The sequence below is a fragment of the Cervus canadensis genome, chromosome 8 (assembly GCF_019320065.1).
Source record: "Cervus canadensis isolate Bull #8, Minnesota chromosome 8, ASM1932006v1, whole genome shotgun sequence".
Classification (NCBI taxonomy): Eukaryota; Metazoa; Chordata; class Mammalia; order Artiodactyla; family Cervidae; genus Cervus; species Cervus canadensis.
Window position 1 is genome coordinate 6,506,726 of NC_057393.1, and position 26,687 is coordinate 6,533,412.

The following is a 26,687-nucleotide window of genomic DNA, read 5'->3' on the forward strand; positions in this document are numbered from 1 at the left end:
AAGTCTTGACATTAGAATGACACCGTTTAAACGGTGATTTGAACAACCAAGGCCAGGTGCATCTGAACACTGAAATTCCAAGGACTCAATTTATCAGTGAGCTTTTCACTTCATGTGCAAAATTAAATGTGCTTTGATCTCCTTCCTGCAGAGCCCTGGTTCTTTGAAAGCCATCTTTTAGCCTGGCCGTGGGTTGGGGGAGGGCAGCACCCATCCGCTGTGATTCTGCCTGGGATCCTGCTGTGCTCGTTGCAACCCCAGACGGTTTCTTTTATCAACAGGAATGTGCCAGTCCCCTTGCCCAAGACCCAGCCAGCCCTGAGAGCCGCTCAGACCAGCACTTCTTTCGCAGGGCGTTCATCTTGCCTTAGATAAGCTGCTGGGGTCGGATGGTGAATGTCCCATAGGAAGGTCCTACTTGATTAAAAATGCTTCTGTAATCTAAAAATTCGACTTTTCTTCCTTTGACTCCACCAATTTGTAACATCTTATGGGAGATTAAGAGCCTGATCCCATGAGTCTGGACTATATTGTGCACCTTTGAAATGAGACTAAATTCTTTCAACCAGCCCAGTATCGTTTAGCAAATCACTGCCTCTGCAGAGGCTTGATAAATACAAGGGAAGCATCTGTTCTCCTCTGCTGAGCACTTCTGTTGATGGTTTATGTCATCAACAATAATGCTTGTCAGTCAGTATTTTGGGAAAGTTCTCGTATTTTACTATCTCCCTTGCAAGATTATCAGACCCTGGGTTCCTGGAGTCTTTGAGTCTCTATTGGTCCAGGTGAAGGATTAGGCTGTTTTGTTCTCTTCTGGATCTTTTAATAGGAGAGAAAAAATGGGGACAAAAATGCTGCAATATGTAGATTTTGTTGTAAGCTCCAAACAAAAGTCATGAGGAAATCAGTTACCATAATTTCAGAGTTGACCAAAACCATATAAAATGTCATGAAGATAGAAGACTTCCATAGTGTCCACATTGATGTGAGTCTTGGAATGGGCTGCATTTGGAGGCAGCCGTCAGAATCTATGTCCAAGGCAGAGAGCATCATTATGCCATGTGCATGTTAACTGGGAGATGGTCTTCCTGCAGTTTTCCTTTGCTTTCTCTTTTTGTTTTTTAATTTTGATTGGAGTGTAGTTGATTTACAATGTTGTGTTAGTTTCAGATGTATAGCAAAGTGAATCAGTCATACATATACATTATATCCACTCTTTTTTAGATTCTTTTTCCATATAGGCCATGACAGAGTATTGGGTAGAGTTCCCTGTTCTCTCTCTCTCTCTCTCTCTCTATATATATATATAGTAGGTCCTTACTGTTATCTGTTCTATATATAGTAGTGTGTAATGTCAATCCCAGTCTCCCAATTATTGCTCCCCCCACCCTTACCCACTGGTAACCATAGTTTGTCTTCTCTATTTGTGACTCTTATTTCTGTTTGATAGGTAAATTCATTTGTACCTTTTTTTTTCAGTTTCCACATGTAAGTGATATCACATGTTATCTGTCTTTCTCTGTCTGACCTCACTCAGTATGACAGTTTCTAGGTGTATCCTTGCTGCTGCAAGTGGCATTGTTTCATTCTTTTTCGTGGCTGAGTAGTAGTCCACTGTGTGTGTGTGCCACACCTTCTTCATCCATCCCTCTATTCTTTAATACGCAGATGCGCGTGTGTGTTTGTAGACGGACATAGATACCTGCTGTGCTTCCCCCCTTCCCCAGATCTGCCTGAACCGTCGGTGTGAGAACGTCAGTGTCTTCGGGGTGCACGAGTGTGCGGCGCAGTGTCGCGGCAGAGGGGTAAGTCGGTGAACCTCCTTCCTGCAGCCAGCCCACAGTTAAGTTCAGCACTAAATCATTCCTTTGTAAAGCATTTTCACCATCCATCACTTTGTAAGAATATAGCAGTGTCTCCTCAATATTTTCTTCTGAAGACATTCATTTTCTTTGACCTTTACATGGTGTAAGAAATGGGATTTTTATTTAACAAAGAAAATCAGATTGAGTGCTAATTATCTTCTAACATTCTGGATTTTTTTGAAAGGACTTTGTCATCTTCAAAGTAATTTTAACACTAACCTTCCTTCATGAAGAGTTTTTCATTAGCGTTTCAAATGGAGCTGTCTCTCTTACAACCAAGATTCAGAATATGTGTCTGAACTGAAATATTTCCAAAAGCAATTAAAATAAACAAGACAGCACATATTGACCACATGTTCTTGAAATCACATGCAGTGGGTTTCAACTAAAGAAGGCTTGTTGTTTTAGTTCAGAGGATTTGGGGGAGGGGAGGATTCTAATTGTTCAAAACCTAATTTATTTTTCCTGATGGGCTTAATTATTTCCAATGGAATCATATTAATCTTGATTAGCTATGCCAATGGTTCATTTGTTTTTCTAAAGCCTTTTCTGCAGAAATGGTGCTCCAAATTCTATTTTTAAAACTTGCAGACACTTGCTGATGATTCTAACATAGAATTATGGAGGTTTGCGTAAGATTGCTTTTGTGCTGTAACCGTGAGGGATTGCAGGGTCACCTCAGATGGGTTTGTTGGTGGTGAGCGTAGCGAACTGTCAGTATAAAACACAGTCTTTTCATGTCTTCATTGGATCATAGACTTCTTCCTAATGACTGGAAGGAATGATCTAGTGCAACCTCATTATCTGACTGATGATGGAGTCCAGACCCACGTGGGGTAGTGACACGTCCAAGCTTAGGTGCCCAGTTAGTAGCAATGCTGGATCAGGGACCCTGGACTCCTGACCCTCCAACATCCCTGGCGTCCCATCTACCCGCTGGAGAGGAAAGGCCCACATCCCCTGGGGGTTGAGCAGCTGCTGTGACTTGGGAACAAGTAACAGCTAGACCCCAACCCTTTCCTTAGTGAGGCCAGGCTCACCAGCAGCCCCTCTGGGGGTGGGGGGGCAATGATCTCTCTGCCACAAGCTGTCAAGAGGCCCCTGACTGTGGTTCACAGCAGGAGATGGTGCCTGAATCCCAGGGGTGGCGCCCCAGCCGCAGGGTCTCTGGGGAAACGGCAGGACACTCAGACTCCAGGCAGCCTGGGCGGTGCTAATGACAGTTAACTCAGCTTCATGTGAGCTTCACAGAAACGTACTTTCTCACTTATCGCAGGCTTTCCTGACTGTAGGCCTTCTTGTTGGAAGCATCTGGGTTTGTTGATGTTGACTATGGTTGATTCATCACAACCTGGGAAACATCACAAACGAGATATACACCCCAAACATTTCTTGCGCCTTAAAAACATAGAAGTGTGTGTTTGGCCCCATCCAGCAGTATTTTGACGTGGGGCTGAAGCCTGCAGGATGGGAGCTCAGCCCTGACTTCTTACACAGAACCACCCAAAGCAGACCATCCACAATGTGTCGTCTGCTTCTCTAAGTGCAAGGGAAACTGAGACACTCACGAGCAACCTGAATGAGGAGTCCTTTCTTTTGCAGCTTTTCCCGATCATTTTTCAGTTGTCCTTCCCATTCCAAATTTGTCCAAAGTTGTTTCTCGGGCCTTACCCATCATCCCGCATTCCCAAAGCATTCAGTCTCATTGTCTTTCTAGAAAGGATTCCCTCTTGTTTTCATGATGATTTTCCACTGGTTCCTGTAGTAGTCTAGTCAGTTCCATGTACAACAATACATACCAGTAACAAGTAGAACGTCATCACAGGTGGCAACAGCCACCGTCAGTCACCCTGGGCCACAGGATGAGCAAGTGTGGACCCCTCTGTGGATCCTCAGGACCCACCAAGAGCAAAGCCACCCGTCCCACCTTCTTGGGCAGCCCTTTCCCATGGGATCAGAGGCATCATCCTCTTATTTCACCAGGGCACAGTTCACTGCTGGCTGTGTCCACCACTCAGGGGTAGGAGCTGGGACCAGACCTCCACTGCTGAGGGAATCGGAGCAAACTTGGGGAGGCGGTACCTTGTGGACATCAGGGAGCAGGAGGCCTGGCCGTCAGACTGCTGGGGGACCCGAGTCACCAGCCTCCCCAAGTACCCTGTCTGAAGGTGCCCAGGGTTGTCAGACCCTTGATGCCCAAGGGCATGGATTCCATGTCCCAGCAGCAGGGTCCCTTCCTCACTACTGAGAGATCTTCTCATCTCAGCCAGATTGGGAGGGTTTCCTGGATCTAAAAAGAGGGACCAGGAAATTGAGAAGAAAAAGAGGTGGGAGGGAGCCGGTGAGCCTGGATGGTCTCCATCTTTCTCTCAATAGCTGCTGATGTAACAACAGCACATTCTGTTACATTTGCAGCCTCAGGCTCTTGACTCGCTGGTGTGGTGCTGGGTGCAGGGTGGATCTTCGCAGTGGTGTGTCCAGAGTCTGGCTGCATCCGTGTGGTGGGGGCGCTGACCACAGGGCCTTTGCTTCACTATGGGGCTCAGTTAGGGCTCAGAGGCTTGGCGCCACCCCAGATTGGAGGCACGTCCTAACCTGCCTCCCTCTTGGTGTCTTTGTCCCCCGCTGCCCAAAAGGTGTGCAACAACAGGAAGAACTGCCACTGCGAGCCCCACTGGGCGCCTCCCTTCTGTGACAGGTTTGGCTTCGGAGGGAGCACAGACAGCGGCCCCGTCCGGCAAGCAGGTTAGTGGTGACAGCGCGTCCCGGGGAGTGGGCCGCGCTCCCGAGGGGCAGCGGGAAGCCAGGCCCCTGGGGGACCATTGCAGGCAGCACAGAGGACCCGCCAGCCCTCGGGTGGGTGCACGGCTGGAAACCCAGTGGGGACCTGGGGACCCCACAGGCTGAGGCCCCTGTTTCCAGACCCTCTCTCGTCCTTCCCTGATCTTTGCAGAGACTCCTTGCTCGGCTTTGCTCAGAGGCTGAGGTTGCTGGGCTTCCCAGCTGGCGCTAGTGGTCAAGAATCCGCCTGCCAATGCAGGAGATACAGGTTTGATCCCTGGGTCGGGAAGATCCCCTGGAGAAGGAAATGGCCACCCACTCCAGTATTCTCACCTGGAGAATCCCATGGACAGTGGAGCCTGGCGGGCTACAGTCCACGGGATCACAAAGAGTCGGACATGACTGAGTGACTGAGCACATACAAAGCCTGTGACATTTCTCAGTTAAGGTCATCCTACCACAGACTGCCAAGAGGGTGTGCACCTCATGGTCAGAGGATCAAATGCTTGGTCAAGGCCAGCCTTGTTTACTGAGGCCGAGAGCTGTGAAGTCAAGTGCCTTTTAAAGCTCTTACTAGAAAGATGCCATCCTCTTCACAAAGGGACTGGTCCCAGCCCAGCAGTCACCTTTGCTGAGCTGCTGTTCCCTGCGGGCACCAGGCTTCACGTTTTGCAGGCATTAATTGAATCCTTACAAAAGTCGGCATTCTTCTTCTTCTTCTTTCTTTGCATACAAAGGACCTGAAGCTCAGAGAAGTTAAGTAACTTTCACAAAGTCACACAGCTAAGACTGAGACAGAGGTCTACCCATGTAGAGGCCCCCAAGGGCGGCTGCGCTGGGATCGTCAGTTCTTTCTCCCCAGAGATGATAAGTGGTCTCCTAGTGCAGGACCGTCTTCTCTGAGAGATAGGCAGCCAGTGAAGGGGCACGTCAGGGTGACGCCCCCTTTGAAGTGGAAGCAGCAAGTCCAGTGGTGCAGAGAGCCCACCATGAGCCCCGCTGGGAAGTCGGGGGTGGGGGGGGGGTGGGCAGGAATTGCCCAAACACACTTGTGTTGCCACCTTGGCACCCACCTGCGCCCCCAGGGCACCCCATCAGTGGCTGATGGAAGAAGTCATGCGTCTTGCAGTGATGGGCGGGGTTGAATCTGTGGCTTGGCCAGCGTTTCCATGACAACAGACATAACACTGCTCTGCAGGGCCAGGTAGGAGAGACCCTCCAAGCAGGCACATCTGGAGAAGCAGTGTCGTGTCATGAGGAAGGGAAGGGAACTTCTGGTCATCCCCGTACTAAAAGGTGGACAAGTCTCCGCGCCGCTTCCAAGGGTGCCCAGGGGCCCGCGCTCTGAGCCTGGCCCCACAGCAGGAGGTCAGAGGGCCTCCAGGTCTCTTCTCTCAGTGCATGTCCATCCCAGGGGATAATGAGCTGGGTCTGGCCCAGCCTCCCTGTTCCTCACTGCCGCCCATGCCTTGATGGCTGGCCTCTCAGCTGCAACTTAGTTTTCTAATTGGCCATTAAGAGTTTATTGTTCAAAAACAGTGGGGTTTTGGTTTTTAATGCATCAGAAACCCTGCCACCTGTTCCATCCACATTCAAGTGAGCCAGATGTTCAAGGAATTGCAGAAGATGGTGGGAGACAGGCCACATGACCTGAGTGTCTTTTTGGTGTGGACACCGGGGAGTCTCAGGGTTGGGAGTTGCCAAAACATGGGGAACCCACTGAGTCACTAGCTCTTCATTGTACCAGGTAAGAATATTTTTTAAATGAAAACAACTGAAGAGCCAAACCCATCCACTGTTGCCATCATTTCATAGAAGAAAATAGGTTTAATCTCTTACCCCCAAAACACCTGCAAAAGAGGGGCCTTGAGAAGCCGGCCAAGGGTTATACAGGGAAGGCCACACCATGGGTCTTACTCTTCAATGCAGCCACCCACGAGACCAGGGCTCAGAAGTTCCTGAAGCCAGTATCTCCCCAGCATCTGCCAGGAGCCAGCTGCTTCTGTCAGTGTTTAATAACTGATCAGTTGAAGACTTAGGGATTTGATTTGAAGAAACTAGAAACTATACTCCAATCCTTTGCCACCTGATGAGAAGAGCCAACTCATTGAAAAAGACCCTGATGCTGGGAAGGATTGAAGGCAGGAGGAGAAGGGGATGACAGAGGATGAGATGCTTGGATGGCATCGCCGACTCAAGGCACATGAGTTTGAGTCACCTCCGGGAGATGGTGAAGGACAAGGAAGCCTTTTTAATAAGCTGTGTTAAAGCACAATAGGACCCTAACCAGAGACCCCTTGACTGCCAGCTCAGTCTCAAAAGAGGCCCGTGTTGGCCAGGAAACCAGAGCAAGGCTTTTCCAGTAACACTGAACAAGAGAATCGAGACAGTCTTCTGTTGATTGTCTCCCTAAAGGCACAGCCTTGGTAGGACTTGTCAGTTGAGGACAAAGTCCAGAAACAGGGTGTGAAGTCTTTCTCCCCCGGGGTGGGAGCGGCTTCTCTGGTCGGAGGTGGGAGAGCCCGGGTGACGGAAGCCACCACCACGGCCGTCAGCTGCAGCCCAGAAAGACTGCGGGGCACCTAGCGAGCGACACAGACTCTGGCCGCTGGTGGGAGAACAGGCCGGTGAGTTGAGACCTGCGCTCTCAAGGAGCCCACAGCCCTGGTGAACCCCCAACTCCTGGTGCCCAGAGCCCTCCACAGACAGCCCTTGGCCACAGCTGCAGTCAAACCAACTCGACGGCTTGATTTTCCCTTCCTTTCTGCGTCCTTGAGGAATCTTAGAGTCTCTGTACTAAACAAAATGGGATCAAGTCACAGAAAAGGGGATCTTTCCTTCGAGAAAGTAAACAGCATCCTCCCAGAGACAGCAGTTTGCCCCCCACAGGCTGTGTTTTAAGTCCCTAACACAACAAAACAAAATCCAAGGGCGTTTCATTTAAACAGAGTTTTCTTTTTCACTATCCAATTTGATGATAGCCAGAAGTAAGATCTTGGTCTAAAAAACTTCAAAAAAAAAAAGTAAAACAGATTCCAACCCTCAAGAATGAGAGAAGGAAAGAGACTGAAGGAGTGTCATTGGGGCTGGGAAGACTTCAATTTGAGGACCACTTGGTGGTTCTAATGGTTGAAAAAAAAAAATCTGCCTGCAATGCAAGAGACCCAGATTCGATCCCTAGGTTGGTAACATCCCCAGAGAAGGAAATGGCTACCCACTCCAGTATTCTTGCCTGGAGAATTCCACGGACAGAGGAGCCTGGCGGGCTACAGTCCATGGGATTGCAGAGTCAGACACGACTGAGCGACTAACACTTTGACTTCACTCCAGTTTGGTTCTGATGGGATTCTAGTGACAGCTCCCTGTTATTTTCTCTGACCACCGTTCCCCTGCCGTTGGCATGCTCGGGGGCCCATGTGGCCAGAGCTGTGGTCCCACCTGCCAGATTATATTCCCCTTTAGCAAGTCCCAGACTTGTCAGAAATGAATGATAGCAAGGCAGACTGCACCTCAAACACGACCTTTAAAGTAAGGCTAATTTATCCGTACACCATTCAAGGATTCACTCACTGCATTTCTGTTCTTTTCTTCCAAGTTCATTTTGCCATAAATGTCACAATTTCGTACTCCCCATATTTCACTATAACTGCCTCCTCCTCTGAGTCGAATGTGCTTTGTTTCAGATAACCAGGGTTTAACGATAGGAATTCTGGTCACCATCCTCTGTCTTCTTGCTGCTGGATGTGTGGTTTACCTCAAAAGGAAGACGTTGATACGACTGCTGTTTACAGATAAAAAAAACACCATTGAAAAGCTAAGGTACCCTGGGTCGGGGTCATCTTTTCAAGAAATGGCATTGGAAAGAACTGCTTATCACTGTGTTTCCTTAGCAAAGAAGGGGTCAGATTTTCTGTTGGTTTGGTTGTTTTAACATTTCTTCCAGACCAGCTGCTCCCTTCACTTTCCCCTCAAACTATTGGCTGTTTATTACATAAGTAAGCAGGGTGTTGATGACTTCCACTGGTGTGTTTTTCCCCACCCTAACCTTGGTAGTTTTTATAAGACAGGGAATATTAAAACTTTTATCAGCTGGAGTAGCTTTTGATCCGAGTATATTCCAAGATGTTGCTAAAATGCCAGCATTTTAGCTGGGAAACGTTGCAAACGTTTCCCAGGTGTCACAGAGCTGTTTTTCTATGCATTGCAAGAACTAGTGTAACAGAATAATGGCTCTGAGGGAAAGAACTCAGTATTTATATTTTAGTCCTGTAAGAGATTAATTCTTTTCTCTTGCATGGTTACCACACTGAGTTAAAAGAAGTGAGTGTGTTTTGAGCGTTACTGTGAACGGAACAGGGAAAGTCGAGTCAGGCAAAGGTTGCGGCGCCCCTCAGTGGCGTGTCTGGGGTTGCCTTGCAGGTGCGTGCGCCCTTCCCGGCCACCCAGGGGCTCCCAGCCCGGCCAGACCCACCTCACCCATCTCAGCAAAGGCCCGATGAGGAAGCCGCCACCGTCCAGCACACCTAAGGTGAGTTTCCCACAGACGCGAGAGGTGAGTGTGTGCGTGCGTGAGGACGCGGGTTTTTCAACAAGAAATTGAGCAGGACTCGACCCCGAGACTCTTCCTGAAAAGCACTGGGTCAGCCCCCTCGGGACAACAGAGGCTCCCCGAGGGGACGGTTGGGGCTGGGAGAGGCTCAGGCTGCCGGATTCCACTGGGCCCACATCCCGGGAGGGTCCTGGTCTTGGTCATCACCCCGCATTCACTCAGGCGGCCGGACTCCATGGGGGACCTCAGGCCGGGTCCTGACGCTGGACCCCTGCTGTGATGCGAGGGTGCCATGGGCTGGGCTTGGGGGGCTTCTGTGGCTCCCTGCTACTCCCAGGGTACTTCTAAGGGTCACACTGAGGGTATTTCTAAGAGTTAGGACTTTTCTAAGTTAGTCCCAGAGTATTTCAAAAGTTATTCCCAGACTATTTCTAAGCATTACTCTGAGCCCTTGATTGGGCCCGTTTTGCTCCAACCAAGCAAAACATGCATGGACTGTGGAAGCTCTGTCCAACCCACAGCTTCAAAGAGCTGGATCCTTAAAGGGCCTCCCACTGCCTGCTGTCTCTTAACTTTCCTGCTGCCCTGGTGAATGTTGACTAGCATTCACTCTGATATTTAGTTTCCCCCACCAAGTGTTTCTGATATATCTACAAGAATTCCTGAATATTGAACTCATTCAACAAAAGTCCAGAATGTAGCAGGGAACAATGTTAGTGTCAATAAAAGACAAATGATTTTTAAAATTATTATCAGGTATTCAGTAAGCAAAAAAATAAAAAGAAAGAAAAATCTCTTTTATCTCCCTCAATCCAAAAAGTGTAGAGAGTTGGGTTCTAAAGAGAAGCCATCCCTAATAAGTATTGCCACTTTCTACCCCCAACCATGGGACATGAGGGAAAAGCAGCTTTAGTTGTAAGAGACAAAGATGCAGCTTTATTTTGAAGGACCAAAAACCAGAAATGACCCAAACACCAATCAACAGGCAGGAGGGTAAACACATTTTATTATATTTACACAGTGGGATGCTATTCAGAATAAGACAAAATGAACTATTGATACACACATCTTGGATACATCTCAAAATAATCATGCCGAGTGAAAGAAGCCAGACCAAAAACAATGATTCCATTTATATAAAATTCTAGAAAATGAAAACCAATTTATAATGACTGAAATTGTGTCAATAATTACTGGGAAAAGGGGAGGGAAGGACTTCACAAGTCAAAGAACTAGTGAAAATTAGACATAGCTCATGATGGCAATGGGTAGGTTCATTGTTTCGCCTATTGTGATGGTTTCATGGGTGTGAAATTTACCAAATGTACATTTTAAATATTGACTGCAACTAACATTCAATTAAACCTCAGTAAAGCTGTTTTTAGAGAGAAAGGAATAAAAGCGGGAGGCAGGGAGGGGCAGGTGTGTGAGGCTCACGCTGTATCCATTCTCATCTGTCACTAAAAACAAGGCCACCGAATGGGCAGTGTTCCTCCAGGCCCAGCCCCCAGCTCCGCCCCTGGCTTCCAGGATCTCCGATGCTCCTCCTTCCTCTGTCCTCATTCCTTGTGAACATTGAACTGCATCTCATTTTCACAAAGTCCTTTGAATTTCCTGAATTGCTGGTCTGTGTCTTTATACGTGCTGGCACTTCCTGAGTTGCCTTGCACCTACCTAATTAATTAATCCAGTTTTTAAAAATTCAAGTAGAAATCAATCCCAGAGCTAAATGAGAAGGAAATAATTTTTTTTTAAAAAAGAGGGGATATAGGTATGCGTATAGCTGGTTCACCTTGCTGTACAGTGAAAACTAGCACAACATTGAAAAGCAACTATCTCAATAAAGAAATTAAAGCTTAAGGAAAAAGTCAGTCCCCAGGGGTTCAGAGTTGGGGGTGGAGAAGGGTGCTTCCGTTAGAATTGTTTACGTAAATAATAATACATTCCCTTTCCTGTAACCCCTTGATTTCTCGCCCTTGCTCCAGCCCCTTCCCCCCGCAGCTTTAGCAGAGGAGTTAGCGCTATCCCTCCAGGGGTCACCCAGTAACCATCCCGTCGTGGCTCTTTTCTCTGACCCCGCAGGACCACCCCCGGAGAGTGCCGCCGTGTCTGCACGTGGACGTCAGCAGACCCCTCAAAGCCCTCGACGCCCCTCGGCCGAGTTCCCCGCAGCGAGGGCTCCCACCCCTGCACCAGGCTCCTCGTGTGCCCTGCGTCCCTGCCAGACCCCTGCCGGCCAACCCTGCACTCAGACAGGCCCAGGTACGCCGTCAGCGCTTAACCTGATGGAGGTGCTTGGAATCCGGACTCTGCTACTTGCTAGTGTCTGAACTTGGACAAGTTGCTTAAGTTCTCGGCGCCTGTATAAAACAGAGTTAACTCAGCTCCTGACATGGGTAAAGGAGATCATCCATGGGAAGCATTTAGTACAGTGTCTGGGGCATAGTTGTGGTGCAGTATAGTTTAGTTATTCTGAGGGATTTTTTAATGTATTTTTGGTTGCTCTAGGTCTTCGTTGCTACGCGTGGGCTTTCTCTAGTTGCAGCGTGCGGACTTCTCACTGTGATGGCTGTGATGGCTTCTCTTGTTGCAGAGCATAGGGTCTAGGGCGTGGGCTCAGTAGGTGTGACGCACAGGCGGAGTTGCTCTGAGGCATGTGGAATCTTCTTGGACCAGGGATCACACCTTTGTGCCCTGAGTTGGCAGGCAGATTCTTAACCACTGGACTGCCAAGGAAGTCCTCTTAGGAATATTTTTATCTCTTCTATTCAGAATAGTGAGGGTGCCCATTCAACTTGTCATCTATACCAACAGTCTCCAGGGTCTGGTTTCATGGAAGGCAGTTTTTCCATGGATGAGGGGTAGAGAGGATGGTTTCTGAATGATTCAAGTGCATTACATTTGTTGTGCACTTGATTTCTATTATTGTCATATCACCTTCACCTCAGATCATCAGGCATTAGATCCCAGAGGTTGGGGACCTATATACTATGACATTTTGGAGAACGACAGGTGGCACTGTGAATAATTCAGCTTGACCAATAAAACAGATATTTACAATAAATGCAATAAGATTCCTGATACTTTGGCCACCTGATGCAAAGATCCAACTCATTGGGAGATAGGAATGGTAATGGGCCTACTTTCTTACCATTTTTCACCTTCAAAAATTATTTACAGAAATCTTTACCACTGATTTAGTTTCTGCACACCAGTTGTAAGAGTATATAACATACTTTATGTGTACGATCTCATTTTTATACTGTTGGAAGTAACGGTTTCTGTTTGTGTGACAGGAAACTTGAGGTGGGCCCAAAAGTAAAAACCAAACGCAAAGCACAAAGATATACATTGTAAGAAAATGTATAACTGGTAAGAAAAATGGTATAACCATTTTAAGCCTCTTAATGTATATAAATATTTTTCAAGACTGACATGCTCTTATGTTCCCATACTAGTACAGAGCATCTGTCTCACCATTACTTTGCTAGGTATTAAGTATTACTATTTCAAAGCTTTGCCCATTTGATACATAAAATAGCTTTTTCCATCTAGTAGTTCTATAAATTACTGAAAGGGATGTTGATGTTTCCAACTATAAATGTGTCTCTTTTCAGCCATCAGTTTTTACTTCCTGTGTTTTGAAGCTCTGTTGTTTGTGGTACAAAACAATCTGGATTGTTGTGTCTTCTTGGTGAACCGACCCTTTTATCATGATGTAACGTCCTTCACTTTGGGCTTCCCTGGTAGCTCAGTGGTAAAGAATCCATCTGCCAGTGCAGGAGATGCAGTAGACGTGGGTTCAATCCCTGGATTAGGAAGACCCCCTAGAGAAGGAACTGGCAACTCACCCCAGTATTCTTGCCTGGAGAATCCCATGGACAGAGGAGCCTGGCCAGCTGAAGTCCATGGGGTCGCAAAAGAGTTGGATGTGGCCTAGCAACTAAACAACAACAAATGTCCTTCTCTGGCTCTGGTGACTTTGTTCTGAGATCTATTTTATCTCACATTAATACATTTGCTCAGTTTTCTTTTGACTGGGGTTTGCAAGGAATGTGTTTTTCCATCTCTTTACTTTTACTTATGTCATTTTACTTGAAATGAGTTTCTGAGAAACAGCGTATAGTCATGTATTTTTCATCCGTTCTGTCAGTCACTGGCTTTTAACTGGTGTGTATAGACCATTTACTTTTAATATAATTATTGACAGAATTGAAGTCTACCATTTTAATGTTTTTATCATGCTCCTCTTTCCTGACTTCCTGGAGGTTTGTTAAACATTTTTCACTCTTCCATGTTGATTCATCTGTAGTGTTTATGAGAGAAGTCTGTACTTTTTTGTCTGACTGCCTAAGGGCAGAGCTTCTCAGCCTCAGCATCGTTGACATTTTGGGCTGGAAGACTGTTGTATCAGACTGTCCAGTGTATCATAGACTGTTTAGCAGCATCTTGCTTTCTACCAGCTGTAGATGGCAGTAGCATGTGTAATCATACCTCTAAACATTGCCAGATGTCTCCTAGGAGACAAAATCACCCCTAATTGAAAACCGCTGCTCTAAAGATTACATTGTATGTACATAATGTATCACAGTCTACTAGGATCAATATTTTATCACTTCAAGTGGAAGGTAAAGCTTTACCATCTTTTCCTTCCCTTTATTCCTCCCCCTTGGTGATATGGATGCCTTCAGCGTTACCTTTATGTAGTGAGACCACTTTAGATGTTGTCATTTTTGCTTTTAACCACCAAGCATCATTTTTTAAACTTAAGAAGAATGGTTTGCAGTACCTACTCATATCGTTCCTCCTCCTGTTCTTTCTTCACTTCTGATGTTCCAGGATTCTTTCTGTTATCGTTTCCTTCCTATCTGAAAACATTTCTTTTATTCCATTAGAACAGGTCTGCTGGTGCAAAATTCTCTTAGTTTTCCTTCCTCTGAACATGTCTGTTTCACTCTCATTACTGAAAAGTATTTTCCATAGATATAGAATTCTGGGTTGCTTCCTTCTGATCTTCGTGGTGATAAGAAATCCACTGGAAAGTTCCATCCACAGGCTTTGTTCCAGGGAAGAGATGAGGCCTGTTACTGTAGGGAGGGATGGATAACAGGGCTGGGCCATGTCCAGGATGTGGTACCCAGTGGGGAGAGCAGGGCATGGCTTCTTTCTAGTTTCACAGGGAGGTAGAGTTAGGTCAGGTATGGCCACAATGTATCTCTTACTGGCTCATGCGTCTCCTGTTCTTTTAGCTAAAGATAGGCTCTCCTGGGGCCTTTTTTGGTTTTCTCAGTCTGATGCTATTGGCATTTTCAGATTGGGGGAGCACCTCTCCAGGGCCCAGGCCAAGATATAAAGAAGGGGGAAACGGACAAAACAAGGACTCACTTCTGGGCAGCTCCTTGAGTTCGGAGGTCCCTCTTGTTGTTTGGTCACTAAGTCGTGTCTGACTGTTACCCCATGGACTGTAACCCACCAGGCTGCTCTGTCCATGGGATTCTCCAGGCAAGAATACTAGAGTGGGTTGCCATGCTCCTCCTCCAGGGGATCTTCCAGACCCAGGGATCGAAACTGCGTCTCCTGTGTCTCCTGCCTTGGCAGGCAGGTTCTTTACCACTGAGCCACTTGGGAAGCCCTCTGAGATCCCTAGCCAGTCCATTTGCTTCTCTCGATCTTTCAGAATGTCTGTCGGTTGCTTTATGGACTCTCTCCAGACTTTTATGTTGTAATTTGCAGGAGGAATAGGGTGAAATGTGCTTATTTCATCTCATCCAGACCTCATTTCTCTCTGCATTTCTTTGACTGCCGGTACATTTGAACTGCTTTTTGTATATCTATTAACAAAGTGTGCTGGTAAATTGACTGTCCAAAGGAAAAAAAAAAAAAGCCTTGATTTGTAGGTGATTTCTCTGCTGTAAAAACTCCACCATGATCAATTTCAGGTTATTGAGGTGATGTCTCTGAATCAGGAGCAGAGAATCAGCCGGTATGCGCTGGTAGTGGCCGGCTCCAGCACACAGCTGCTATTAACTATATTTGTTCTGTGAGTTGTCTGTTCCCATGCTTTGCCTGTTTTTCTCTATTTGAGAATTTTTCTTCCTTATTTGTTCGAGTTCATTTTCTTAATAGGCTGAGAATACTTACCTATTTCCAGTAATTTACTGTAAACATCTCCCTAGTTTGCCTTTCGGTTTTATTTATGCTGGGTTTTTTTTTTTTGGTATAAAAATTCCAGTTTTGAGTATTTATTAATCCTTGATGAATCCTCCTATTCCTTTTGTGCTTACAAAGTTCTCTCGCATTTCAATCAATCGAGATCCACCTGTAACTTCTTGTTCATTTTGTTGCCCGTTGATGGTACTTTACATTCATTTTTTTAACCTGTCTTAGATTTACATTAGTGGAAGGGATGGGTACTTTCTAAACTTCTCTGGGCATATGGATTTTTTTTCGAGAATCTGATCAAGTCTATGAACCCTCGAAAATGCACCCAGACGCAATACTTCATACGCAAATTTCAGAAATTCACAGAACCCATCAGCCTCTTCTCCAAGGATTCTCTTGTCCTGAGGCTTTCCCTGCCTCCCTTTAAGTAGCTCACCTGTGTACCATGTGACACTGGGACTCTCACTAACAAGAAAAGATATTTTTACTTGCTGGTGTCTTTTTTTCCTACCAGCAGTGAGTGCCTACAGAAGTGATGATGCCGTCAAGATTTCCTTTAAAGCAGGCCTCAAAAAAGGCCTTCATTCTGTTTTATGAAACTAAGGAAATGTTACCCTTTAAACATTAGTAGCTGAAAAAATCCACATTTCTCCAGGCTGGGGTCTGTCTGGAGCTTTTCCGAGACATATGATCTGGATTAGGCTCGCGCTTTCTCATCACACCGAGGGGACCGGCATTAATCCCATGCAGGTGCGGTGCCTCTTGGAGGTGGTTCTTGTTTGGCGGCACAGATCGAATCCACTGACCCTTGGTACTCTAGCGTTACCCATGCCCTGTCCCCCAGGACGCGACAGACACACGCTCAGTGGCTAACCCTGCCTCATCCATCCAGGCTTACCACCCACACTTCGCAGAAGGAAAACGCTTTCGTAAACACCACAATAGTGGTTGACCTCACGTCTGAAGGGTGAGTTCATTCTTCACAGAAAATGCTCCATCTTGCCATCAAGTGTTCTGTGTGATCTTTAAAACTCAAGGACAGTTGAATCAACTCTCTTGTCCACAGATGGGCCTTTCTGGGCTACCATTTCCTTCTCAGGGAAATGAGCCTTGCAGCTCAAGCTTCTCAAACTAACTCCTCGGCCTTGATCGAGGAAGCGGACTTTCATTTCCTTTTCATCCTGTCAGCTCTTTGAGAGGAAAAGCATTCAGTATATTCATCTGGCTTTTAGCTGACTGCTGCCAAGTTCTCCCGAAACGCAGCCTGAGCATGAAAGGCAAAGTGTGGGCTTGCAAAAAGGCTCTAAAAATGATGGAAAAAAAAATAAGAAGTCACACACAGGGGTGTGTGGTCACGTATAACTGTGCGCGGGCAGGGAGCCTGATAGAATAGCGTTGTTCTGCCTGGCACAGTCCTGGCCCTGCTCTGCCTGGCATGTTATGTTCACAAGTCACCAGGAACAGCCTCGTCAGTGAGGAGATCAGACAAACCAGCGCCCCTGCCAGCTCACAGGCCACTTCAGAGGCCCCAGGGACAGCACTGCATCGAGTTCATCTCAGATTCTGGAAGAGAAAAAGGAGGAAAGAAAAACAGGGCAAGTTCCAGGAGTGGCTACCAAAGGATCCCAGAGGGCTTGGGGCGGCTTTCTGATGATGTTGTAGCCCCGCGTTCCGGGAACAAACTCACTCAGAAGGACAGTGCAGATAGTGGAGTGCAGTTTATAACACCGGCAGGCCCAAGGCAGAGTCTCCTCTTAGCCAAGGACCCCGACCAGTTTTTGTGAAAACCTTATATACCCTAAATGTACGTGCCCAAACCCACCTCCCCAAATTCCCTGAAACGAGTCTGAACAAAGGAAAAGAAAGATGCAGTCAAAGTTAACCCATGATTCATATGCCTTAAGCCTAGGTAGTTAACAGTGGACAATTAGCCACAGGCCTGTGGTCATACTCCATAATAGAATTTATGATTCTATCTGGTTACACAGATAATTAGGGTATTCTTTTAGGCACGGAGAGTCTAGGTACGAGCCCTGGGGCTCTTTCCTCCAGGGGGCCTGGTTTTCCAGTTGGCATGGTGTTTCCATAGATACTGGGCATAGAGCTCAAAGTCCACAGTCTGGCCCAAGACGGAGTCCTGCTTTCAAATGGAGCCTGTTCTGTTTCCTCCTATTTGTGGTTAATCTTAAGATATTTTAGGTGGTTTTTTACCCTGGATTACAAAAGTGTTCAAAACATACAACCTTGCACCCCAGAAAAATCCTTTACTGTACGATCGTGTTAAAGTAATATATATTAAAGAGGAGCATATGTCTTGAGCAGAATTCTGGAAGTGTGTCTTCGGGTGGCAGGCTTGAGCTCTGACTCCCAGCCAGGCAGGGGGAGAGACTGCGTCCATGAGCTCATGAGCTGTGCTTTGTAGCGTGAAAGGATTCCTTGCCCTGACCCCAGACATCATCTGTAAAGTCAACTGACTTGACTTCCACGAGGGAAGGGCCCCGAGAGGCCCCAGGTGAGCCAGAGACTCCAGGAGAAGTAACATCTGACCCGGAGTTTTATGTTTTCCTTTTCTGCCTGCCGACTCCCTGCCACTCTGGAACCTCAGCGCGGGGCGCGGACCACTGCAGCCGGGTGTGGGCCTCAGGGTGGTCGGCAGATGAAGGAGAGGCTGTGGTTACACCAGGGGCACGTGTTCAGGGGAGAGGACACTCCCCGCAGGCTCAGTCCTGAGCTCCCGGGAGAGGATCCAGCCTGGGGGAGCCCAGGGTGGGAGGCAGTGGGCACAGCGCCCGGACACAGACAGCACCTGGGCGTGGGTGGAGTGTCATACCATCACCCAGGAGAGGGTCTCAAGTCACTGAAGATGAATTTAAAAAACAGGTGTGGTTCGAGAGATGAGGACCTGTGAGGACACTTGGGTGATTGTCTTACCTGCTAACCCCCAGGGCGCCTAAATGTGTTCCCCGCTGAGACGAGGGACAGGCTGGGGGGCAAACTCTGGAGTTTCATTAGATTTCTAGGCTGTAGCAAACTGAGATCCTTTATGCACTTTATTATGACTAATAGGCTTAATTCACTCGTCTAGAGTTTAAATAAAGAGCCTGTTCAATGTCACATCTAAGAAATAGATTTCTCCGCTCACAGAATTATATCTAGAGAAGTCTGTGCTGAGAAGTAGATCGAAATGCAATTTTCTGCTGTCAGATTGCAATGTGCCATGATTCTAATGGGAGTATAAGTGGCACCTTCAATCCATAGATGGGCCATCCTTCAAACGAGTAAAAACCTCATGAAAGCATCACTTAGCACTTAGCTGTAATTTTTTTAAGGTTTGCTCCATAAAACGGCATTTGAACTGTACATGCTGATGGCTGATGTGTGACCCTACTGGGATTGCTTTATTTTTTTAAGCCCTTCATTTCCTGGGAAAAGTTAGGAAGTGGGTTTCCTCTGTAGAATCTTATCAGTGAGTAATGCTACTGACCTGACTGGCTAAAGTTGTGTTTCCAGTTAGATTAGCTTCTTTACTAGAACAATAGGAAAAAAAGAAGAAAAGCAACTGAACCTATCTCTTAGATTGATTTTTGCTGAATTCAAGTCCTTTCTTGAGACAGCAGATGGGCTTATGAGAATATCTACCAACCCAGTTTCTGGCATGTCTCTGTGCTGCAGAAATTCCAGCAAAGGCAGGATTAATTCCTATTTTTATTCTTAGAACCGAATGGTCTATCATTGTATGTGTGTGTATGCCTGTTTGAGTTATTATCCTAAGTGTTTCAGGATAAGGAGCGTCTCAGTTGTGTTTTGAGTTGTTATAAAACAGCATGTGTTGAGCCAGTTATGTGGCTAGTGCTCCCGGGCTGAGTGCTTTGCAGGCATTTCTAACCACGTGGAGGAGCCTCGGAGGCAGATACCACCAATAGCCCCATTTCGCGGAGGAGGAATCAAGGCAACGTAAGGCCAAATAGCAAGACCCCCAGAGGTGGAGATCAGGGCTGCAGTCTTAAAACGGCTGCACAAACAGGTGGATACAGAGGGGGCAGAAGAAAGAAACTGCAGGAAGACAGTGATGGCGAGCAAGTCTTAGATCACTGGCTGCCTCGGCGACCTTTAATTCATTTTCCCCATTTTTGCCACAGATGAAGGTGATGGGGTAGAACAGGGGAGCCCTCTCACATCTTGCAAAGCCTCATACAGTAACAAGAGAGACTTGCATTTCTCTCCACTTTTGCTTATAATAGTATCATGCTCCAGACATTTGTCTTCATCGGTCTTTCTTAGAACCAGCCCTTGTTCAGAAACATAGCAGTGGTTGTGTTGCATTCCAGATACTCCTGGCGTGTTTTTTTTTAATGTATTTTTAATTGAAGGATAATTGCTTTACAGTATTGGTTTCATTTCTGCCAAACATCAATGTGAATCAGCCAGAGGTGTACATATGTCCCCTCTCTCTTGAACCTCCCTCCCACCCCTCTAGGTGGTCACAGAGCCCCAGTTTGAGCTCTTGAAGTCATGTAGCGAATTCCGACTGGCCGTCTACTTTGCATATGGTACTCCATGCTACTCCATTTGTCTCACCCTCTCCTTCCTCCCCACCACCGCCTGTTTCCATAAGTCTGTTCTCTATGTCTGCCCTCCATTCCGGCCCTGCAAATAGGTTCATCAGTACCGTCTTTCTAGAGTCCATGTGAAAAATCCTCCATGCGTTACTTGTAGAGGTGAGATTTTCGGTTCAGTGTCTCTGACATGACATTTCTCCTCCTCCACACCTTATCTGTGTCTGTAGAACATACAGCTCAGTATACTTTGTAAAACAAGGCTGGCCAATATTGTACATCTCTTCTAAGATGGTAGAGCAATCAGACTTGATGTAAGTAGTGTCAGAGGGAAGTGGGGAGAGCTATTTCAAAGAGCCCTCCCTCCCCCAACCCACACAAAGAGTGATGAACAATTAACACGGGCTGTTACTTATAAGCAATAACTATTTGCTCATAAATGCTTGGTAAGGATACAAATAGGAGCAAAGCAAATTTAGACCATGATTTCAGAGCCATCAGGTCCTGGCCAGTCCCTCTGAGATTGAGCCCAAACTTGCAGAGTTGTCTGCCACAGAACGAATTTGCATCTGAATGAATTTGAATGAGGACTTGCACCCTTCTGATCTGTGTGGGCATCTGATACTTAAACCAGCACTCACAGCGTTTGCAAGCCTGATGATCTAGACCCTTGCTTATCAGAAATGCCAGTACATACTGAGAAAAGGAGATCTATTCGTCAGGATATACTCCCAAGGAAGGGAGGTGAAATACGAGAAAACTGATCGTTATAAAAACCTGTATTACATGATACAGGGTTCTCGGGGCTGGTGCACTGGGATGACCCAGAGGGATGGGATGGGGAAGGAGGTGGGGGGCGGGGTTCAGGATGGGGACACATGTATACCCATGGTGGGTTCAAGTCAATAGTATGACAAAACCAGTACAAAAAGAAAAAAAAACCTGTATTACTGAAGGCAAACCTAAAACTGGGGAGCGTCCTCCGTGTCTTCTCTGTGCTTCTCAGATTTCATCCTTTTACCCAGATGTCCCCCAAGACCCCCTCCTCCCAAGCCTTCCTGCAGTCCTACCGGGGTCTCCTCACTCACCTGCCGCCTCGGTCCAGAGTTACCTGGACACCTGGTCTGCTCCATTTGAGAAGGCATGAGACTGTTAGTCCTTTCCAGGCACACCTAAGCCCAGCCCCTTGAACACAGTAGACATGTAGGAAGTACACTGAATTGATGTGAATTCTCAGTAGTAAATAGTCAGCCTTGTCAAGGGATCGCATCCTCCCTCGGGGCCCACACGACCAGTGAGCTATAGGTGAGTGAAGATCTTAGTCACTTCATCCTGTAAATCTGAACTGTAGCTACTGCCCAGCTAATTCAGTCGGTAGGGCATAAGACTCTTAAATTGTAGCTACCAAGGTTTGGGACTCCTGCTCACTTTTGCCTACCCAGTACTTCCAGAAATTTCAGCTAAAATATTTGGAGTTTCGTATCATATACTGAGGCTTCCCAGGTGGCACTAGTGGAAAAGAATCTGCTGATCAGTGCAGGAGATGCAAGAGACACGGGTTTGAGCCTTGGAGTGGAAAGATCCCCTGGAGGAGGAAATGGCAACCCAGTCCAGTATTCTTGCCTGGAGAATCCCATGGACAGAGGAGCCTGGCGGGCTACAGTCCCTGGGGCTGCAAAGAGTCAGACACGACTGAGCGACTGAGGACAGCACATCATGCACTAATATTCACATGACAAACTCATCCGATGCGGAAGTACCTTTATCTCCCTGGAGAGAAATAACTTCAGAGGGAAGCCATTCAAGTGATTACAGTATTCAAAGGAGTGTTTGTTTTCCACTCACTTCTATTACTGTAAACACCCAAATTGTACATGAAAAAAATGGATGCCTGACACTTTACCTTTATATTGTAATGGCAATGGATGCCTATAAGTAAAACTTCCAACAGTGTAAAGGGTTATTTGGGAAGGAATCTCCCTCCCACCTCTATCACCAGACTCACTTCCCAAAAGCAGTCATTGACGCTAGGTTTTTGTAAAGTGTCATTTAGAATACAGTGAAAACTCTCTTCCACCTGTGTCTCTGCAGAGTGAGAGGTTATGAAAAAGTTGGAAATTTTCAAATGACATTATAAAGGTGCAGTGAAACCTGTCTACCCATCCCCCATCTTCAGCAGCCATCCCCTTGCTATTGCTATTTCATACATTGGAAGCACCATCACTTTGCTATCACTCTTATTTCAAACCTTGGATCCTAATTTTGAGATCAAATGGCAGCACATCTGGTACTGCTTTCCACTTTGGTTATTCCAGGTCGACCTCATCCTTTCCACTGACTGTGTAGTATTTCCTGGCAGGACCGCACTGTAAATTCTTTAACCTGTCCTATACTGATGGCCACATGGGTGGTTTCATCATTTGACACTTCAAACAGGCATATTCTTGCCCAGGCAGCTTGAGCCCATGCATGACAATGGGTGCGAGACAAATTTCTGGGAGCACAATTGCTGATCAAAGGCCATATGCATTTAGAAACTTGATAAATGAGGCAGAAATGCCTCTAAAGGACACATCCCTATTTCTGTTCCCCAAGTCTTCATCAATGCAGTGTATGCAGAGGTTTTTCTTATCTTTGCCAATATGATAGGTTGAAAAAAAAAATCTACATGTTTTTCTTCTTATATATGAGATGGGGGATCTTTTCACAGGTTTAAAATCCATTTGTTTTTTCCCTTTTTCGTAAACTGGTTTGTCACCTCTTTTGTCGCTTTTTGTTGTTAAAAGGATTTGTCTACCCAAAGATTACAAACGTGTTTTTCCATTTCAAATAGCTTCATGATCTTTTTTTCACATTTAAGTATTTGATCCATCTGCTATTTAGTGTATGAAATGAAGTAGTAATCCAACTTTTTCTAGATAACCTCCTGACTAATCCTTAGCACTGTTCACTGTGGTTGTGTATTTATTTGTCCTTTATTGGCTTATCTTTTCTAGACTAGATTTATCTGGTTCCTCCTCCATTCTTCGTTGTTGTTCAGTCTCTAAATCATGTCCGACTCTTTGCAACCCCATGGACTGCAGCAAACCAGGCTTTCCTGTCCTTCACTACCTCCCAGAGTTTGCTCAAACTCATGTCCATCGAGTCGGTGATGCCATCCAACCATCTCATCCTCTGTCACCTCCTTCTCCTCCTGCCTCAGTCTTTCCCAGCATCAGGGTCTTCTTCCAATGAGTCAGTTCTTCACATCAGGTAGCCAAAGTATTGGAGCTTCAGCATCAGTTCTTCCAAGGAACGTTCAGGGTTGATTTCCTTTAGGATTAACTGCTTTGATCTCCCTGCTGTCCGGGGGACTCTCAAGAGTCTTCTCCAACAGAACAAGTTGAAAGCATCAATTCTTTGGCGCTCATCCTTCTTTATGGTCCAACTCTCACATTCTCCTCCACTCCACCACCCCCAGAGAACCAGCCCTAGATTTTACATATAATTTTCCTTTTACTGCCATTAGATCACAGAAACATTACTTTCATCTCCCCTCTACAAATTTGAGATAATATCTCTCTCATTGGACTTTGTGATAATTAAATGAAAACATATAACTTTATTAGGATGTCTGTAATGTCTTTGCTAAATGATAGTAACTTTTTACTTTTTATTCTGCTCTTATCTTTATCACTTCCATTTTTCTTTTGTACTTAGCTTAATTTTTCTCTAAACTCTTAGATCATTATTTCATTTATATTCATATTTGATTACATAGCATATAAATCTAGAAGTTTCCCAAATACTGCTTTATCTGTGCCTGTTCTCATCTTTGTGTTTTCTATGTTTATAATTTTAAAATAGTCTGTTTTCTCTTTTGTTTTCTCCTTTGGCCCAAATATTGAAATTTATTCTGTTGTTATTAATATTTTAAATAGATTTCCCTACTGTCTAAAGCAGAGCGTTTCTATGAAACCTTTCATAAGCCAAAATGGCATAAAGTAAAGAAGCGATTACCTTAGGACACATCTTGTTAAGGGGTGCACATCGAGATAAAGCACAGATGCTCACCGACAGGGCTCAGAGCTCTGGCGGGCATGCTGAGTAGTTCCTGGGGCAGGGGCTTGGTGGTGCCACTCCCTCTGCTCAATGGCTATTGCCCCCCAAAATGCTGAAAGCTGGCTTTTTGCCTTTTTGTGTGTGAAAGCAAAGATCCTCTTCAGATTTCTGTCGGTTGGTGAAAACAGGTACTAATGTAGGTCTTTCATAAAAGCGAGGGTCAAGCAAACTTTTGAAAATTGGGGAATACCTGTATTTAAAAATATATAAATGTAAAAATGATCCAAAATTCACCCATATTTATACTGCATAGAAATAACCATTGTCACCTGTTTCTCTAGGTATACAGCTATTTAACTTTCAGATATATGCATATATTTCTTTTAGAAAAGGAAAAGTTAAATAGTATAGACTGCTTCAGCCCACTCCAGATACAAGCTCTGTCCTAAGTTTGGTGTTGATTTTCTGTGTGTGTGTGTGTGTGTGTGTGTGTGTGCGCGCGCGCGCACACGCGCGTGCATGCTAAGTCACTTCAGTCATGTCTGACTCTTTGGGACCCCATGGACTGCAGCCCACCAGGCTCTTCTGTCCATGGGATTCCCCAGGCAAGACTACTGGAGTGGGTTGCCACGCCCTCCTCCAGTATCTTCATATATTTTTACGAAAGTAGGTATCCATGAATGATATATATGACTAGTATTTTGTTTTTCAGTTTATATAAATGGTATCAAACTAAAGCATAACAAAATATGTACTCATCTGTGTTTTGCTTTTTGTTTCTGGATGTTCTCTTTGGTTCTTACTCAGATACGAGGCTTGTCTTTTATTTTTTATAATAAGAATGTTTGCTCCAATAATTTCCAAATCCAAAATCTTTGTGTGTGTTACTGCTGAGGTTTTATCCCTCCTCCCTCTCTCTCTCTCTCTCATGACTCCCTGCTTCCTGGTCATTTCCTGTGAGCTTACTTCACTGCAAAGTTCCCTGGGAGCTCCTGCAGGTCTAGGACGAAGGCTGTTCCCCCCGGAGAGGGTGCATTTGCGTCTGTCAGGTGGCCAGGGCAGCACCAGCTTGAGGCCCAGTGACCTGACTCAGGGCTTACTGAGCCACCCAGGTGATGGGTGATGTGACGTCAGCTTCTGGTTCCAAAGGGCAATTTGTGGTTACAGGTCGGTCTGCCCAGCACCAAGGGCACTCTCCCTGCAGTCTCGCTAGGGATAAGGGAACTATCCTGCCAGTCTGCTGGGAATGGACAATGATAAGTGTTGATTTCTGGAAGATTCTTATCCTGAGGTATAGTCTTCTGCAGAGCCCAGCTTGATCAAGGAGAGGTCAGAAAGAGAACTGGGACTGGTGCCAATCTTTAACCCCTGCATCCCTCACCCTAAAGGGGTATCAGAACCAAAACCCAGGTTTCCCTAGTTGGGCAAATGCCTATAGCTTCAGTATACTAGTTACCCCCCCTGGGCTTCTGCTTTCTCTTAGATGCTGGCCTGATAACATCTTACTATCTTGTAGCTCTTGATACTTTTAAGAAAAAAATTTAAATACATTCTACCCAGCAATTTTAGAGAGAAGGTAGGTCAAAATAACCCAGCCCATGATGCATCTAGAAATGGATGATCCACCTTCTAACTTCGGTTAGTTCTGTAATGTCTAACTTACAGAACTGTCTGTATTACAGCTTGTAACACCTACTTTCTGTTCTGTAGCCATAATTCCCACAATTTTGTTAGCCTGTGGTCTACATTGAAGTGATTTAGTACTCCATCTTTTTGCCACTGAGCCATCCTTTTCCTGTCTGGCTGGAGTCCATTCTGTTGGACTTTCAGAATTTCTTCTAGAAGAACTCTTGGGACACATTTTCTCTGAATTTTTGCATGTTCAAAGACATGCAAAAGACAGGCTTTACTTTTTCAATGATGTTTTAGGCATAAAATTAATGGATCACACTTTTCCTTCCTTGAAACTCTTCTATGCATGCTTCCTCTATCTGCTCTGAAGAAATCAGAAGCTGGCTTATCTTTTTTTTCCTTGTAAGTAACATGATTCTGTATCCTTGAAAGTCCAGCAGCTTTAAACAGTTGTATATTATTTCTGATGTTGCTGTTCAGTTGCTCAGTCATGCCTGACTCTTTGTTACCCTATGGACTGCAGCATTCCAGGCTTCCTTGTCCTTCACTGTCTCCTGGAGTTTGTTCAAACTCATGTCCACTGAGTCAGTGATGCCATCCAACCATCTCATCTTCTGTCACCCTCTTCTCCTCCTGCCCTCAAGCTTTCCCAGCATCAGTCTTTTGCAACGAGTCAGCTTTTCACATCAGATGGCCAAAGTATTGGAGCTTCAGCTTCAGCACCAGTCCTTCCAATGAATATTCAGGGTTGATCTCCTCTAGGATGGACTGATTTGATCTCCTTGCTGTCCAAGGGTCTCTCAAGAGTCTTCTCCAGCACTACAGTTCGAAAGCATCAATTCTTCAGTGCTCAGCCTTCTTGATGGTCCAATTCTCACATCCATGGATGACTGCTAGAAAAACCATAGCTTTGACTATATGGACCTTTGTCAGCAAAGTGATGTCTCTGCTTTTTAATGTGCTGTCTAGGTTTGTCATAGCTTTTCTCCCAAGGAATTTTTCTTTTAATTTCATGGCTGCAGTCACCATCTGCAGTGATTTTGGAGCCCAGCAGAATAAAGTCTGCCACTGTGATGGCTCTCATGCACTTCCCCAGGGAAA

The 26,687-nt window shown here is 45.8% G+C and overlaps 1 protein-coding gene across 1 annotated transcript in view; it reads left to right on the forward strand.

The window, feature by feature from the left end:
* ADAM12 (ADAM metallopeptidase domain 12) overlaps positions 1-26,687 on the forward strand; it is a 143,727-nt gene that overhangs the window by 102,160 nt on the left and 14,880 nt on the right. The window contains exons 14-18 of the mRNA XM_043475108.1: positions 1,728-1,805; positions 4,502-4,610; positions 8,330-8,465; positions 9,066-9,174; positions 11,278-11,457. Of these exons, the coding sequence (XP_043331043.1) occupies positions 1,728-1,805; positions 4,502-4,610; positions 8,330-8,465; positions 9,066-9,174; positions 11,278-11,457 (612 nt within the window). The remainder of the gene's footprint in view (positions 1-1,727; positions 1,806-4,501; positions 4,611-8,329; positions 8,466-9,065; positions 9,175-11,277; positions 11,458-26,687) is intronic.